Genomic DNA, 16,656 nt, shown 5'->3' on the forward strand with positions numbered 1-16,656 from the left:
AGTCTGCAACATAGGGGTTTGGTGCTGCTGATGTGGGTGTTTGCTCTCAGGATGAGTTCTAGTGTGCATGGTGACAGATTCTAAAAGGTGATTTCTTTCAAAGTTTTCCAAAGCATTACTGTAAAAAGTGGCATCGATAGGTATTTAGGAGCTAAGATCTCAATCATACATCAATAGATTAGATCTTCTAGCTCTCTTAAGAGCTACTGAAATTTTATACCAAGCAGCTGTGAAGTTCTTTGATCCTAAAGGTACTCATCCCTTGCATCATTTTATATCCTGAAGTCACTTATATGCTTCAGCAATGCCAAACTCAGTCGGAAATGCTTTTTATTCAAACTGTAGCACAGGTCCTACTGGTGATCATGATCATGGTGAGCATTTAATCAACAGTTAGGTAATAACTAAACAGAGCAGAACTCTGGAGTTCTGCTGATGAACACTGATGAAGCAGAACTCTGAAGTTCTGCTTTATCAGCGGAGTTAAAAATGGAAATACCAAAAAAGTGAGAATACATAAAAATAACATAAATGTATCTCTGTGTATGTGTGTGTGCACATATACATATATGTGTATATATATATATATATAACGGAATCTTTCTTTTTTTATTTTCTTTTTCTGTCCAATAAGGTGACAAAGATACTGTGATGAAGTTACAGAATAGCAAAGTAATTTTGGTAATTTTCTTGCAGATTCTTAGGAACTTTTCTGTTTGTCATTTTGCATTCTGCTTTTAGATATTTTATTCTATATTATTGAAAGAATTGCTTTGCTTTAGCATCTGTTATGAATGTCATTTTTGTTCCATTTCAAAAGTGTATATTCTACTTTGTACGCAGTTCTTCAGATGTGAGATATCTTAAGTATTGCTGAAAACCAAGTTGTGCACTGTGAACAACAAATATTCTTGTGTCTTTCCAGATTTTGCAATAATAGTAGTTAAATTGCCCTTGGTCATAAATTATTTGTAACATAATCAAAGATTTTAATTAGAATTAGTGCGTTGAAATAACAAGTAGAGGAATTTAATCAGAGTAGTTAATAGTAATACAGTTTTGACTACAAAAAGAGCAAAAATAACCCCAAAGTAATTTTTAAATTTTATTACTTTTATAGTAATAATGACTGTCTGTGGTACTGATCACAGATCACAGGGACTTCAATCTTGCAACCAAATCCACTGCCAAAAAAATTTTATTTTTTTTTCAGAAAGCTTTGAAATTCTTGGGAATCAATTGGCCTGAGTATTGAATGTGTGTGGACTAACAAAACATTTATAACATTTATGTTAATGAAACACAAATTTTGCAATCAATTTTGCATCTGTAACTTTGACAAAGTAGCTGCTGCTTTGACCTCCATTGCCTATTCTAAAACATGGCAGAACTTTCCTTAATGCAGCATGTGCTCTCCTCTTCCTTCTTCAACATTTGGGACTACTCAGCTCTTACAGAGAAAAAAATGTAATAACACAAAGGACACTACTGCTCTGTGATAACAGTTCATAATGTTTCTGCCACTTGTTTAAAGCCAAAAGAATAAAATGCAAGTACAATCTTGTTTTCTTCTTTCTGAATTGCTCCCTGTTTATGTCTCTCAATATGTCAGGCTATTTTTCTGTTAAATCAGCTCTCTTTTATGTTGAGGTATATAGTGAAAGAAGAAAACCTGAACTCTGGAAATACTTTCTCCTGTGGTTTAGCTATTACGTTTCAAGCCATACTTGGTATAATTGAATGGTTTCATGGTAAGAGATTATTGTTTTAGTTAAAAACTTTCCCAGTTATTTTTTTTTTTCCACAATGCACAAGGATAACAGTATCAACTTCTGTCTGCCTGCTTCACAAAGATACTGCCTCTATCTCTGAATTTCTTGCTCACACAGAACTGTTTGTTCTTGAAACAAGCCTCCTGCAGATGCCAAAAAAGAAACTGTTCTGGCCTGGAGATGTTGGGCAGTGAGGAGGTGATAAAAATGGATGCCTGGCTTTCATGTGGTTATTACCATCCTTTAAGCTACCCCCCCCCCCCATTCTTCCCCCCACTCTCAGAGGGATGGGAAGGAGAATCGAAAGAATGCGACTCCGATGAGTTGAGGTAAGAACAGTTTAGTAATTAAGGTATAACACAAACCACTACTGCTACCACTAATAATTATAATGATAAAGGAAATAACAAGGGAAAAGAATAGAATACCTCACCACCCGCAGACTGATACCTCGCCCCCACACCAGCAGTGAACTAGCCCTTCCGGGTAACTCTGATACATCCTGGGCATGACTTGCTGTGGTATGGAATACCTCTTTGGTCAGTTTAGGTCAGGTGTCCTGTCTCTGCTTCCTCCCAGCTTCCCCTCCTCCCTGGCAGAGCATGAGACTCAGAAAGTCCTTGGTCAGACTAAACATTTGAGCAGTAACTAAAAACATCAGTGTTATCAGTGCTGTTCCCAGGCCAAAAGTCAAAACCACAGAGCTGCACCAGCTACTAAGGAGAGAAAATGACTGCTACTGCTGAACCCAGGACAAGCTTCTACTAAGAAAACCTTAAAATGGAAAGCATTCTTTCAGTTTGTAGTAGCTGTTATGAATGGTGGTAGGCTTTTGAGAAGAACAGAAGCATAAGTGTACCGAAGCAGAACAGGAAAAATGTTTAATGTGTTGAATAGGTAAAGTATTCCTTCCCACATGATTTTGCACAGATGGTGTTGGGGCAGTGCCATGAACCTACAGGTGCAGAAGGCTTTCCCTTAGTCCTCATTTTCTTCAAGCAGCTCTCAAACTCACAGCTCCTTGAAGCCTGGAAGTACATTGCTTTTTGCTTCTAGCCAGATGATTTATAAAGATTTTGCCAAATGACTAGAAAGCCTGTTGCTTGAAATGCTTTAAAATACTTTGTCTTAGCCGGCAAGATACAGTCAAACTAAGAAAAAAAATGCATATGTTAAAGCAAGTCTCAGTACTATTACTGATTGCCACTGTTTTGCCCTATAGAAGAAAGTGAGGTAGCTCTGTGATGTTGCTATAGTAGCTGCAGTTCTTGAGTGTCATTCTGAGAGTTACAAGGGCCATGAAGGCTACTCCAAAGACAGACAGTGATTAATGCTACTATATCAGTAGACTCACAGATCTGAAAAAAACCTCAGGAGGTCATCTAATCCATACTTTTGCCTGAAGGCAAGGTAAACTCCACTTACAGACATTTGTCTAACCTGATCTCTGCACCAGAGATGAACTTATTGAGTAACATCCCTGAGTGATTTACTCCAGCACTTAACTAATTTGTCTCTCTCCTTATTTTCAACTACACAGTTTTTTTTGTCATCCGTCACAGTTCCTTAGTTTTTGTGATATGCTTATATATGAGGCTTGAACTGAAGGTAAAATAGGGTGATTCAGACCTCCTAGATTAGTTTAAAATATGAAAGTGAAGACCAAAAGAAAAGATACTTTTCTTTTACTTGAAGTTAACTAAATAGGCTCTGCTTGACTGAGGAATGGGTTAAATAGAGACATTTGCCTTCCAACTACATTTCACTTAAAGAAATATGAGCAAATTCTGTTCCTGAAACACATCATGCTGAATAATTCAAGGAGTCTGGGACTGTTTATTGCACAGAAAGGTATCAGAGGGAATAATATAGCATTATTTTGCACAGAGGCTTTCTGTAATTTGGAATAGAATATAGAATATATATTGTATCCTAGCAGAAAATAATGTATGCTTGATGAAAATTGTTTTTCTGAGCATTGGTTATTTTGTCAAACTAACAGATCAAAAATCCAGGATGAAATCTGTGTTTTAATAAATTAATGAAGCCCATCACTAGCACTATAGAAAGTACTTTAGTGTAGTGTCTATAAATTAGTTGGATCAATTCCCCAAAGAACATCTAGACAGGCAAAACAAGTCTGCATTGCAGCACCTGGTAGTCTGGAGTACCCTGGGCACGCTGGGGCAAAAAGGCATAGCAACAGTTCTGCTCTAGCTATATGGGATGCAAGTGTTGTATGCAAAGTCCTGTATAGCTCTGGGTACCTGACCACAGTGTTAGTTAGCCTGCAGATGATTTGATGCCATACAGAACTAGCAACAGATCATATCACCCTTGTCACATCCCACTGGGGTGGCGTGTTGAGCACAGCTTGCTGTAACATTAAGTGACTTCAGAGCATGTTGGTTCTTATTTCAGTTAAAAACCTGAATTTTGTAAACAAATATTCAGTTAAAATATTTATATCCATGGATAAGCAAGCTGATGAGTCAAGGTTTTCCATGAGGGAAGATCAAGACACATGTGATTCATCCATCTGATATGATGAAATGAAAATGCCTACATTAGATCAGGAAGGGAAAATATCTCATTTACTGGGAATAATTCATTAACCAACACTTCTGATTTGTGTCAGTCAAAACTAAACTTCTGTCTTGAGCTGGTTCTCACTTTATGGCCCCTTTATTTCATCCATGAATGTATGCTGGATTTGACCTTAAAACAGCTTTATGCACACTGTTCTTTGTGGTGCAATTTAGTGCCATTAGTATTCTAATGAATATCACTACTTGTAAAATTCTATTGGTCCTGAAAACTCTTGTACGTGGTAAGAATATTAAATCCAATACTACTGAAATATCTGAGTTCTGCTGCCAGTTTTAAATCTGTGATGCCTTTAATGTTGAATATTAGAAAGTAATACCGGATGCATCTATATACATACTTATTACTGTGACAGTCCTTTCTTTACCCATGCAATGAACTGACTGGAGGCAATGCAATTACACTGGTAAATTTGACTCATTATTTCTTTCTATGTCACCGTACTCTAAAGAAAAGAATTCAGGTGACAAACCATAATATAGGATTTCTCTGCAAAATACTGTATAAATATCTGCTCAGTAGTGGGCTGAGGGAGGGCATTGGTTGCTTTGCAGTATCTCTATTGAAAGGCACTGGGCTTTTGTTTTGTCTAAAAAAGTTTGCTGTGGAAAATAATTGGTACATCTTTGCTTCAGCCTCTAGAAGAGCATCTACTTGCATCACTGGTGTGGTAAGACTAGGACAGGAGCTCAAGTTTTGACATGCCTCCCAACAAGTGACAAACGTATTTGTTGAATATGGTCATATGTGAGAATGTATTCAGAAAACAGGAATGGCACCTGAACTCCTGAGCTACTCTTTCCTCTTGGCTGTCATATGTCACAAATGAGACATAGTGTTAAGATGTCTGAATCAATTTCAGGTCATTTCTAGACAGTGGTTGACTTGCCTGTGTTTCTGTTCAGCAACTTATAATTTGGTGTCATGGTTTAAACAAAGTCAGCCATAAATCAAGCAGTCGCTCTCTCACTCCCCCCCCCTTTTTGGCCTCCCCCCTGCTCCTGGAGGGATGAGAAGGAGAATCAGAAAGAATGCAACTCCCACGGGTTGAGATAAGAGCAGTTTAGTAACTAAGGTATAACACAAACCTTTACTGTTACCACCAGTAATAATAATGATAAAGGAAATAACAAGGGAAGAGAATACAACACCTCAGCACCAGCTGACCGATAACTTGCCCCCCTAGACCGACCAAGCACAGACTGATACCTCCTCCAACTCCCCAGTCTCCTAGCCCTTCCAGGTAACTCCCAGTTGCATCCTGGGCATGACGTGCTGTGGTATGGAATACCTCTTTGGCTAGCTTGGGTCAGGTGTCCAGTCTCTGCTTCCTCCCGGCTTCCCCTCCTCCCTGGCAGAGCATGAGGCTCACAAAGTCCTTGGCCAGACCAAAACATCATTGTTATCAGCTCTGTTCCCAGGCCGAAAGTCAAAACGCAGCACTGCTACCAATTACCAAGGAGGAGAAAAATGACTGCTACTGCTGAACCCAGGACATTTGGTCATAGCTTTACTGTGCCTTGTAAATAAAGTAATGTACAGACTAAAAAGTGCAGGTTTACGCAGATTGCATTTGGTGACAAGTTCAGCTCCTAACCTCTCAAGTAATTATTTTGTAACGTTTAAGTTCGGGGAATGGGATTCATGTGGACAACCATGAGATGCGCACAGAGCTCTCACCCTCCCTTGTGTTATGGCACAGACTGGAAGAGTTTAACAGGGCAGATCAGCAGAGGTTAATTCTCTGTAGCCCACAGTTTGGGGCAAACTATTTGGAGGTGAACAGCCAAATTTCATACTTGCAGTCCAGGGCAGACAGATTGATCTGTGGTTCCCGGTACCATTTGTGCATGAATTATGGGAAAGATAGGAGGCTGAGAGACTGAGAAGAGGGTAAGCTTTTCTTTCCTTACTTTTTCTTTCTAAGTCAGTGTATAAGACTATTTTTTTTTTCTCCTCTAAGAAATCTGCAAATGAAAATGTTTTATTTTTGATAAAAAATAGTTACTGTGTTGGTACTTCTCACTTCTCTTTTCATAGTTTTTCAGTGATGACTAAACTGATGGAGTTCTGAACAAGTGTGGTTTTAGTTAAGCTCTAGAAACCCATACAAGGGTTGCTCTTAGACACTGTATTAAATTAGCTGTGCATGTTCTGACTTTATGCATCAACATTTGACAAAAATCAAACATTTTTAAAGAAAAAAATAAACCCATTAAGAATTATTAGTGAACTGCTTGAATCCAACTAGACAGAAGTATTCTACCTAGAGAAAATGACTTCTTTAAGCTGCACTGTTGAAAATATGCTAGCTTACAAATAAATTAGTACAAAGGTAACATCAGGTTCTAATTTATTTGTGTCCCCCAGTCTCATCTGCCCATCTGTCCTATCTGTTTAGCCTCTATCATTGAAGATATGAATGTCTTCCAAACATTGAGCATGCCAGAATTTCTGCTTCTGTTTTAGAGTGAAGGCTTATATACACAACATCTGCAAATTAGAGCTGGCAAGAGGACAGAATGAATTAAAATGTAAATCTGGCTGTGGCTGATATAAATATAAATCAAAGTATAAATCTTATACTTGTCTGAGGTATTTGTATATGAAAACCCATTCATACAATTCTGTTAATAAATGAAAACTTTTTTTTTAAGTCAAAGCTTTTATCACATTCTGCAGCGAAAACGGGTACACAAATATACCTCTTTTTCATTTCATGTTCATTCTAGTTTTAATTTCAATCCAAGTTCTTATCAGTCAGTGCTGTAATTATTTGTAGTTGTTTCAAACTCAACTGTAGGGAAAAGAATATTCTAAACCCCACAGTATAAGTCAACTGCCAGAAGATCAAAATCGGCACATACGAAAAAAGTCAGTTTCCATATAATTTGCATTACTTTTATCATGTTTTCACACAAGTATTGCATGCATACTTATGCAACCAACTGATCATTTGCACTTGCAGCAGTCCAGTTTAATGAATATGTAAACAAAAGGGAAATTCAGATTTTGTTTTCCTGTTTGTTCCATATGTTTCTGTCTGTGTATTTATTTCATGAACATTGAATCCTAACTGTCTGGGGTGCTAAGGTTAAAGAGCAGTCACTGGGCTTGATTCCACAGCTAGAATTACCAGATGGCAACCCAAAAACAAAATAAAAGAAATGTAGGTTGCATAATATGGTTTCTGCATAATGTAATTTTTCTGTAATGTATTTTTTTCCCAGAAAATGAGATGACCACCTCCTGAAAGTAAACCAGTGAAATGTTTTACAGTTTTATTTTGCCGTAAGCCAAAATGTATTTGGGTAACAGCTTGGATATGTGTACATTGGCATATTTATTATTTACAGAGCCTCTACAGCTTTGATTCATCAGATGAAACTCCTGAAGGTGTATTGTATGGTTTATCAAAATGACTGCTGCATTAATTGCTATCAGTTTATCATACTTTTGAATATGAAATAACTTCAGAATTATTGAAAAGTGTACAGTGCACAAGTGAAGAAGTGAGGAAGTGGGGATAGTGGAAATTTACAAGTTCATCAGCACACAGAAGTAAACATTTTCTGACAAATTATCTTGAAATTTTCTCACAGATAGAGGACAGAGACGCTTGACTAGCCTACAGCAAGCAATCAAATGCTCCCTACAGTATGGAATCAATTTAGTATGTCATTGGTTACTGCCTGGGGAAAGCAACTGGATTTTCTACAGTTAAGAGGAGGGTAATAAATAATAATAAAACTCATTAAATCTCTTTTTCATTAGTGGCAATGTCAGATAAACCTGCTTAGAGACTTGAGAAATGATACATGGATAATTTATTGTATGTGTAGTTTTAGATGAGACGTAAGTGTAATTTTGAAATGTGGTACCTCTATAGGTTCACCAAATGATAGAATGGAATAGCAGATGAATCACAGAACCATATAATGGGTAGTTTCAGGGTGTCTTTTCAGCTGATTACACAGCCTTTCCAGTTAGTGCTGGCTACACTGTGGATATGAACATTGTTTGCTGCAAAAGCTGACTGGGGGCTTTGTAGTAAGTGTTGAAATTCAAAAGCACAGGACACTGTGGTAAGGGTTGAAATTCAAAAGCTTTCTTTGGGGATGTGCTTGGAGAATAAGTTTCATTCGGTTTCTATTCTCCTGCTTACTTGCTGTTTCACTTTGGCATATGACTATTTCTAAAAATGAACTAGTAACAAGATTCATTTGGCTACTCCGTGTTACAGATGCAAACAGTAATTAAGGTTTTAAAGATGTTTTTAAATAACGAGGATTCATTTTGATGGTATATAAGGAGCAATGTTTGCCCTGTATTGAAGAGTGGGCTAATAAAGAAGGAAGTGTAAACTTTCCTCTCTTTTATAAATTTCAAATCCCTATTGATTTAAAAATGCAAAATGCTCTTTGCCAGAAGATGACTGTTCCTGAAAATCTCCTTAAAAGCATTGCTGTTCCTGGCCATAGCTGCATTTGCTTTTGAGAGAGGAGTCGGCTACTTTTTTATTCTGCTTGAAATTCACTGCTCAAAACTATAATGCTATTTAGCAATGAACTGCAGAACACCTGCAAGCAGGGTGCAGGCACCTGATAGCGGGATGACTCAGCCCTCCACCCCTTCAATCTGGCATTGTTTTATTTGCCTTATGTTTAACTAAGAAATGATCGCTGGAGTTTAGACAAATGCACTTGCGTAACACTTATTTACTACATGATTTATTTAAAGTTTTAAGATGCATTTACATATCATCGTGATTTGCTTAGACCTATACTGTGATTGTGCTTTGGTAAATTTTAAAATTATGGAATGCAAGGCAATTGAGAAAGAACACACAGAAATTATTTAAAGGCTGACTTTTTAAAAAGAGAGCTATTAAACAGATTAGTCACAGCCATGAGTCACTCGAATTGAGTCATGCTTACTTCTTGGTGGCTGTAGGTTATCTGGTTTTGCTGTTTCTCCACACAGCTATGAATAATACTGTATTAAGAACTGTTACTGCTTTGGAGAATGGCTTTTTCCTACTCTGCATGATGCCCTGTCTGAATGGATTTTTGGGTTGGGTAGTTTATAATGTCATTATTTGGCTCATTCTTTCAAGACACTTGAATGGCTTTTGCATAAAACAAGCAATGAAATATGTGTCAAGTGTTGAATCCAGTAAAGACACAAACAAGTAAGGGATCTCACTATCAATGCATGATTTGCACCATTTCTGTGGGGTTTAGTAGGAGATATTAATGGTCGTCTTGGTTTATATTAGCCCTTTTGCCATGTGAGGTGCCTGAGACAGTAGCATTGGAGTACTTAAACAGAATGAAGATGATGTGAGGAACAGAAAAAACAAGGGAGGAGACACGTAACACAAATATGTCCTGAGGTGGTAACTGATTTGATGGCTTAATAACTGTTGAAGCTGGGTTTGGATGTGCTGGGTTTTTTTCCTTCTATATTTATGGTGAGCATGCATCAACACAGCTGTAGTGTTAGGAGTAGTCCCAGAGACTCTATGAGCATCATTCTAGGAACAAAATTGGTATAACATGTATTGGCCAAATGTTTGCATCTTGATGGCTACTTAAAATAAGTCTGAAACTGTGTAGGTGCTTAAATGTGGGTTTGAGAGCCTGGATTTGGGTTAGAAAATGTAGGCTGTATTTCTTCAGGCATCAGCAAAGAGAAGGAAGTTACTGTAGCTCTGAATATTCCTGAGTATGCCCACGTTTAGACTGCAGTATTCATTGCTCTTTCTAAAAGCTACTGTCAGCATTTTTGTTAATATAAAGGCAAGATGTTGTTTTTTTGTAATCTTTACAGAAAGAACAAAAGAAGATACTGCACTCACGCTATCAAGAATTATTTCATAGAATCATAGAATCATAGAATCGTTAGGGTTGGAAAGGACCGTAAGATCATCTAGTTCCAACCCCCCTGCCATGGGCAGGGACACCTTATGCTAAACCATATCACCCAAGGCTTCGTCCAACCTGGTCTTGAACACTGCCAGGGATGGAGCATTCACAACCTCCCTGGGCAACCTATTCCAGTGCCTCACCACCCTAACAGGAAATAATTTCCTTCTCATATCCAACCTAAACTTCCCCTGTTTAAGTTTTAACCCATTACCCCTTGTCCTATCACTACAGTTTCTAATGAAGAGTCTTTCTCCAGCATCCCTATAGGCCCCCTTCAGATACTGGAAGGCTGCTACGAGGTCTCCATGCAGCCTTCTCTTCTCCAGGCTATTTCTATTTTTTCTCCCAGCTCTGCTTTTGAGAATTTTTCTGGTGACTTTAATTCTCTCTAAAAATTGATAGCTCACCTAGAAAAACAGCTTTCTTCTGTGACTGGCATCTTGCTGATTGATGTTGCATGACTGCTAAATGAAAAATATTATTAGAATAAAAAAAATCTTTCGTATTTTTACTTCTCTGCTGAATAATGTAAAATCAAACCTGATTTTCTCTATTTTATCAAAGAGGTCAGGGGACAAACAACTTGAATTAGAAAATGTGATGATGTCATGAAGAGCCCTCAATGTGCTTTGCAACAAAGGATTTCAATGTCTCAAAAGGGAAAAGTAATTTTCATTGCCCTTTTGTAACAAAACTATTGCAATAGATGTCAAAGTGGTAAAGCTGTTTCCTGCAGAAATGTCTTTCCCATATGCTTCTGTTTCTCTTCAGCAGATCTATACAGGAAATACTTGAGTCACAAACAATTTTCAATGGGACCAAATTTATGTGAGCTGAGGTCATATGTTCAGTGTCATCAGTTGTTAAACTGGCCAAGGTCATCCCAGAGAAAATCTTGGCTTTTAAATTATTTTTGAGCCTTAAAAGCTGTTGGTAACCTAGGATGAGAACATATTCCAACAAATAACTACAACAACAACAAAAAAGAACATGGAATGTGTTTTTGTCCTGGGTTCAGCAGTAGCAGTCAATTTTTCTCCTTCTTGGTGGCTGGTGCAGTGCTGTGTTTTGACTTTCAGCCTGAGAACAGTGTTGATAACACCGATGTTTTCGGTTGTTGCTAAGTGATGTTTACCCTGACCAAGGACTTTGTGAGCCTCATGCTCTGCCAGGGAGGAGGGGAAGCCGGGAGGAAGCAGAGACGGGACCCCTGACCCAAACTAGCCAAAGAGGTATTCCATACCACAGCACATCATGCCCGGGGTGGGGGGTAACTGGGAGTTACCCAGAAGAACACAGGCTTCTGGGTCAGACTCATTTTTTGGTGGGTGGTATTGTATTCTCTTCCCTTGTTATTTTCTCTTATTGTTGTCGTTGGTGGTAGCGGTGGTGATTTGTGTTGTACATTGTTTGCTGTACTGCTCTTGTCCCAACCCGTGGGAGTTGCATTCTTTCTATCCTCCTCCCCATCCCTCCGGGAGCGGGGGTGGGGGGGTGGGGGTGGGGGGGTGGGGATGGGGAAGGAAAGAAAGAAAGAAAGAGGGAGTAAAAAGGGGGGGGAGTGGGTGAATGAGCTGGCTGGCTGGGTTTAAACCACGACAGTTTTATAACTGGAAGACTGACTGCTGTCCTCTCTGTGTGCTTCAGCCATTTACGCAACTAATTCCAGAGACCTCTGTGAGACATTCTAAGTCAGGATGAAGAGAGGTCTTTTGCAAAATCTCATTGGGTGAGATTTGTCCTGGCCCTTGGTAGAGGACCTCCCCTTACGAGTTAAAAAGCCTGGTCCCATGAAAATCGTGGGCTGCTGTAAGGACCTTTGTGTGGACCATGGATGGTAGATCACCTGTGGTCTGGCTATATCAGAACTCAGCTCTTGGTAAGAGGGGCAAGAAACCCTGTTACCTAAGCAATGGAGATGTTCTTGTGGTTCTGGTACAGGGCATTTCTGCAAACATGCTTTAGCTCTTTGCTTTCTCAGGATATTTCTTGCACAGCAAAGGAACCAAGCCAGTTCACAAGATAAAATTGCACATGTGCACGTGGCACAGCAGGAGAGTAAAATGCCAAGAGAACAGATGGTGTGCAGTTATGTAGGTATTTCCTTATCTTGATGATAAAGAAATTAGGTCCTTTGTTCTCTGTGTTTTGGTGACTGCCACACATTTCTCTCTTTCCCAAACAACCATTATGCAAAAGAAAATGCTTTTAAGTAATAAGAAGGTAAATTTGAACATAAGACATCTCTGTACCATTTATTTGTATTTTCTGTGGGGTTCTCTTATGCCATGAAGCTGAATCTTATGTAATAGTATTGTGTTATTTAATGTGTGGAGTGCTTTGTCCTTACCTGGCTGGTTTACTGTGTTGAAAGACACAATCTGCTGAGAATGTCTCTGTCTTTCCCTCAATCTAAAAGAAAAAAAAAAAATATATATATTTTGGTTGTTGGGAAAGACAAAACAACAAAATGTGTTGAGTTAATTGTTTTCTCAAACTTCAAAAGAACAAACTTCTATCTGTGCATTGTCCTTCTGGTACATTAAAATAGTAGGTGGTAGGACATTAGCACAGATCATGAGCCTGGGTAGAAATAGAAGCCAGATAGAGGAGAACTACTTGCTATGAGAAGAAATTAAAACAGCAAGGTAGATGCTGAGCAGGAGCTGACCACTGACTGTTGATGCCAGTATTCAGTGGCTTTTTCATGGCATTTCAGTGAGATACAAGTGCAGGGGAATGTATCATAACTGACGAGACTTTTCTGATGTCAAAGTATCATGATATTGAAGAAGTTAATGATCTGAATCAGTGGGTTTCAAATGTCATTGACTATTCATTATAGTGAATAGAAATTCAGGAAAACTCAGAAAAAAAGTTATGTGATTCATTACCATGCCTTTTTTTTTTTTTTTTTTGGAATTGAGAATGAGCAACTGCATCATCATAAACCCCTACAAAAATAGGTGAGCTAATGCTTAGAAATAAAGGGACCTCCCCCAGCTGCCTATCACAATTGTGTTTTACCTTGTGATTGTTTGCTTATATTGCTGTATTTATTCTGGAGTTTGTTCATGTCTTCCTATTATTTCCTCCAATATCAGTTTCATTATTTTTACCCATCACATTCTTTTCTATCTTTTCTCCCTGTCCAGAATTGCTCGCCGTGTGGACAGCTTTTCCTCTCTATGAGAGGTAAGATGGCTGGTAATAAATATTATGCTGAGAAGACATTCAGAAATAAGTCAACTAAATGTACTTCTTGATAGGCTTTTACCATGGCTTGCAGAGGGCTCCAGAACTTGTATGTGTCTTGGTTTTATATTTATGTGGTGCATGAAGCAAGTTCAGAAAAAAAAATGTAAATAAACACATTTTATCAATTTTGACTTAATGACATGAACTTTTCTTCTGACCCTGCTAGCTCCTGTGTGGTGGTTTAAACCGAGTCAGGCAATTCGTTCACTCACTTCCCCCCACTTCTTTCCCTCCCCCTACTACCAGAGGGACGGAGAAGAGAATCAAAAAGAATGCAACTCCCATGGGTTGAGATAAGAGCAGTTTAGTAACTAAGGTATAACACAAATCACTGCTGCTACCACCAATAATAATAATGATAAAGGAAATAACAAGGGAAGAGAATACATCATCTCACCACCAGCCAACTGATAACTTGCCCCCCCCAGCCCGACCAAGCACCGACCGATACCTCCTCCAACCCCGCAGTCTCCCAGCCCTTCCGGCTAACTCCCAGTTACATCCTGGGCACGACATGCTGTGGTATGGAATACCCCTTTGGTCAGTTTGGGTCAGGTGTCCTGTCTCTGCTTCCTCCTGGCTTCCCCTCCTCCCTGGCAGAGCATGAGGCTCACAAAGTCCTTGGCCAAACCAAAACATTGTTGTTATCAGCTCTGTTCTCAGGCCGAAAGTCAAAACAGTGCACTGCATCAGCTACCAAGAAGGAGAAAAATGACTGCTACTGCTGAACCCAGGACACCCTGAAATTAATAAACACTTGACAAAGGAGTAGCAAGATTCATATATGTAAAGATACCGACTGCAGTGAATGGGGTTAAAAAACTCTCAGTGGGATCTCCTGTCTTGTACAGTTGTATCTGATATGTGCAAATGGAGATTCCTTGTTTTTTCAGACACAATAAGCAATTTTATTTTTAGTTTTTCAGATATTTTTAATATTCAGAGTCATGCAGTGTAAAGCTAAATTCACTCCTAAATATCTATGTGTCACTGCCCGTATTTTCTTTTGTTTCCAAATGAGAACTAGTTCTGCTAATTTATTATTGTCTTGGGCAACATATTTTAGTATGTGGTGTCCCTGTCCATGGCAGAGGAGTTGAAACTAGATGATCTTAAGTACCTTTCCAACCCTAACTATTCTATGATTCTATGATTATGTGTTAAAGTACAGTTTGTCCTTTTGTAGCTATTTTTTTTATTTATTACTATTCTCTTTCTGAATTTTAGTCATCATTCTTGGTGTCACGCAAGCAGTAGTGGCTATTCAGAATTCTCTGAATATCATCTAAATTCATAAATAGAAAAATAGCTTGTGTTGAAGTTAAGTAACATATAATGGTGTAGTTTTACGTATCATATCTTTGATTAGTTTTTATGTTAATACTTCATAATCTGCCTGTGCTGTTTTGATTTTCCTGCCTTTCAACAAAAATAGAAAGTAGGAAGCAAGCTATGAAAAGAAATATGCAAGGTCTGGCTATATACCAAGAAAGTATTCAGGCACGTCATATCAAAAGAACAACCCTACTGGGCTATAGATACTGTGGACAGTGTCTTTGGGTGGTGTAAACTAGCATAGCTTTGCATGGACCCCAGTACAGCTGCCCAGCCCTCTGAGCATGTTGGTGTTTTCTGCTTGTAATCAGAGAGTAAAAATACACACACACACACACACACACACACACACACGTTTGTAAACTAGAAAGAGGCTTAGAGGGTATTCATTGTGCATCTGTTTTTAATGTTACCTGAACTGTCCCTCAGGCATCAATAGGACTAATCACTGGTTGTCATGTGGTGCACAGAAAATGCTTGGGGAGAAGGCTAGGTGCCTTTTTTAAACACATAGTTGCTGACAATGGAGCTCTTTGATAATGCTAATTAAAGAGGTGTGGCCTACACATCACTGAGAATAAACTCTAATATTAAGCAGCAATTGCTGTAAATTGGCTTTGATATGTGACTTCTACACTGGTATAGGTTTTGGTTTATAGCACTGTGGCTTCTCTGCTGCTGGGAAGGTGAAGTTATAGGTGACAGAAGGTAGTATGTACTACTGTGCTAGTTACATGGAGGATAGCGAGCAAGATTTGCACAGCACCTCCTAAGTAATTATACTGCTGCAGACAGATGTGGAAAAAGGCCAATACTGAAGTTTTCTCCGGTTTATGGCCCTGTGAATTGATGTTTGAAAGAAACAAACATTTTAGACATGCGTGCATGCATATGTGCGTGCATGTATGTGCACGCAAGGTATACAATTAGATTTCCATGTGGTAAGGAAGAGTTCTGCAAAGGGAAATCTGAGTAAAAAGCATATTTTCTTGTTTGTTTCCTTTTGCTTTCAGAAAACAAGTAAATTACTCAGCATAATCCATATTGCTCTACATGACAACAGCTGTCTTCCCAAGACACAGCCAGGAATTGTACATAACTTGCATGTCTTTCTTCTGTCTGGACTTAACAAGAGCCAGACTTTTTGGCTCCACTCATCTAAAGACCCAAGAGAAAGATATAATGTTTTCTGAATGTACGAGCAGCTCTCTGCTTGTTTTTCCGTTTACTTTCAAATATTCAACTTTTTGAAAATGTGGTTTAGCTCAAATTCACCTTTCCATTTAATTTTGTATTGGAAAATGCTATGAAAGCTTAATTTGGAAGTTTTGTTCATAATTTACTTGCTTATGGCCTCTATCTATATGATTACATTCGGTTTGTGCAGCAAGATCTGCAGTTTTAGAAAGAAAAGGAAACTCTTGATTGTTAGAAAGTGAAATCTGTTCCTGGTTGAGCTGCCTAGTTCTCTGTGGTTGTCTTCAGATGAAAAAACACAAAGTGTGAAACTTCCTAATTCTGGATTTCCTTAATTTTGATGTTCACAAGATGTTAATTCCTCTTAAGAACTTTCCTGTATGCAATACTAATTAATATTGTTATTGTTTTCCATTGTTAAAATAATTAGACTAGGAAAAGGAGGAACATGACCCTGCAGCATTCCTGCACTATTAACTTGAACAAAAAAAGAATGAACAACATTTAAAAAAAACCACCACAAACAGAACAAAGCCGCTCCATTGATAACGTTATCT

General features: G+C 38.4%; 1 protein-coding gene across 1 annotated transcript in view; it reads left to right on the forward strand.

Annotated features, from left to right (window-relative positions):
* LOC133267154 (protein FAM13A-like) overlaps window positions 1–16,087 on the forward strand; it is a 67,197-nt gene extending 51,110 nt beyond the window's left edge. Inside the window, exon 7 of the mRNA XM_061449224.1 lies at window positions 15,916–16,087. Within this exon, the coding sequence (XP_061305208.1) occupies window positions 15,916–15,940 (25 nt within the window). The 3' untranslated portion in view covers window positions 15,941–16,087. The remainder of the gene's footprint in view (window positions 1–15,915) is intronic.
* Window positions 16,088–16,656: the final 569 nt, after the last annotated feature.

This window comes from Pezoporus flaviventris, unplaced genomic scaffold (genome assembly GCF_033815535.1).
Source record: "Pezoporus flaviventris isolate CSIRO_AGI_PZ_B2104156 unplaced genomic scaffold, CSIRO_AGI_Pfla_v1 ptg000001l, whole genome shotgun sequence".
NCBI classification, from domain to species: domain Eukaryota; kingdom Metazoa; phylum Chordata; class Aves; order Psittaciformes; family Psittacidae; genus Pezoporus; species Pezoporus flaviventris.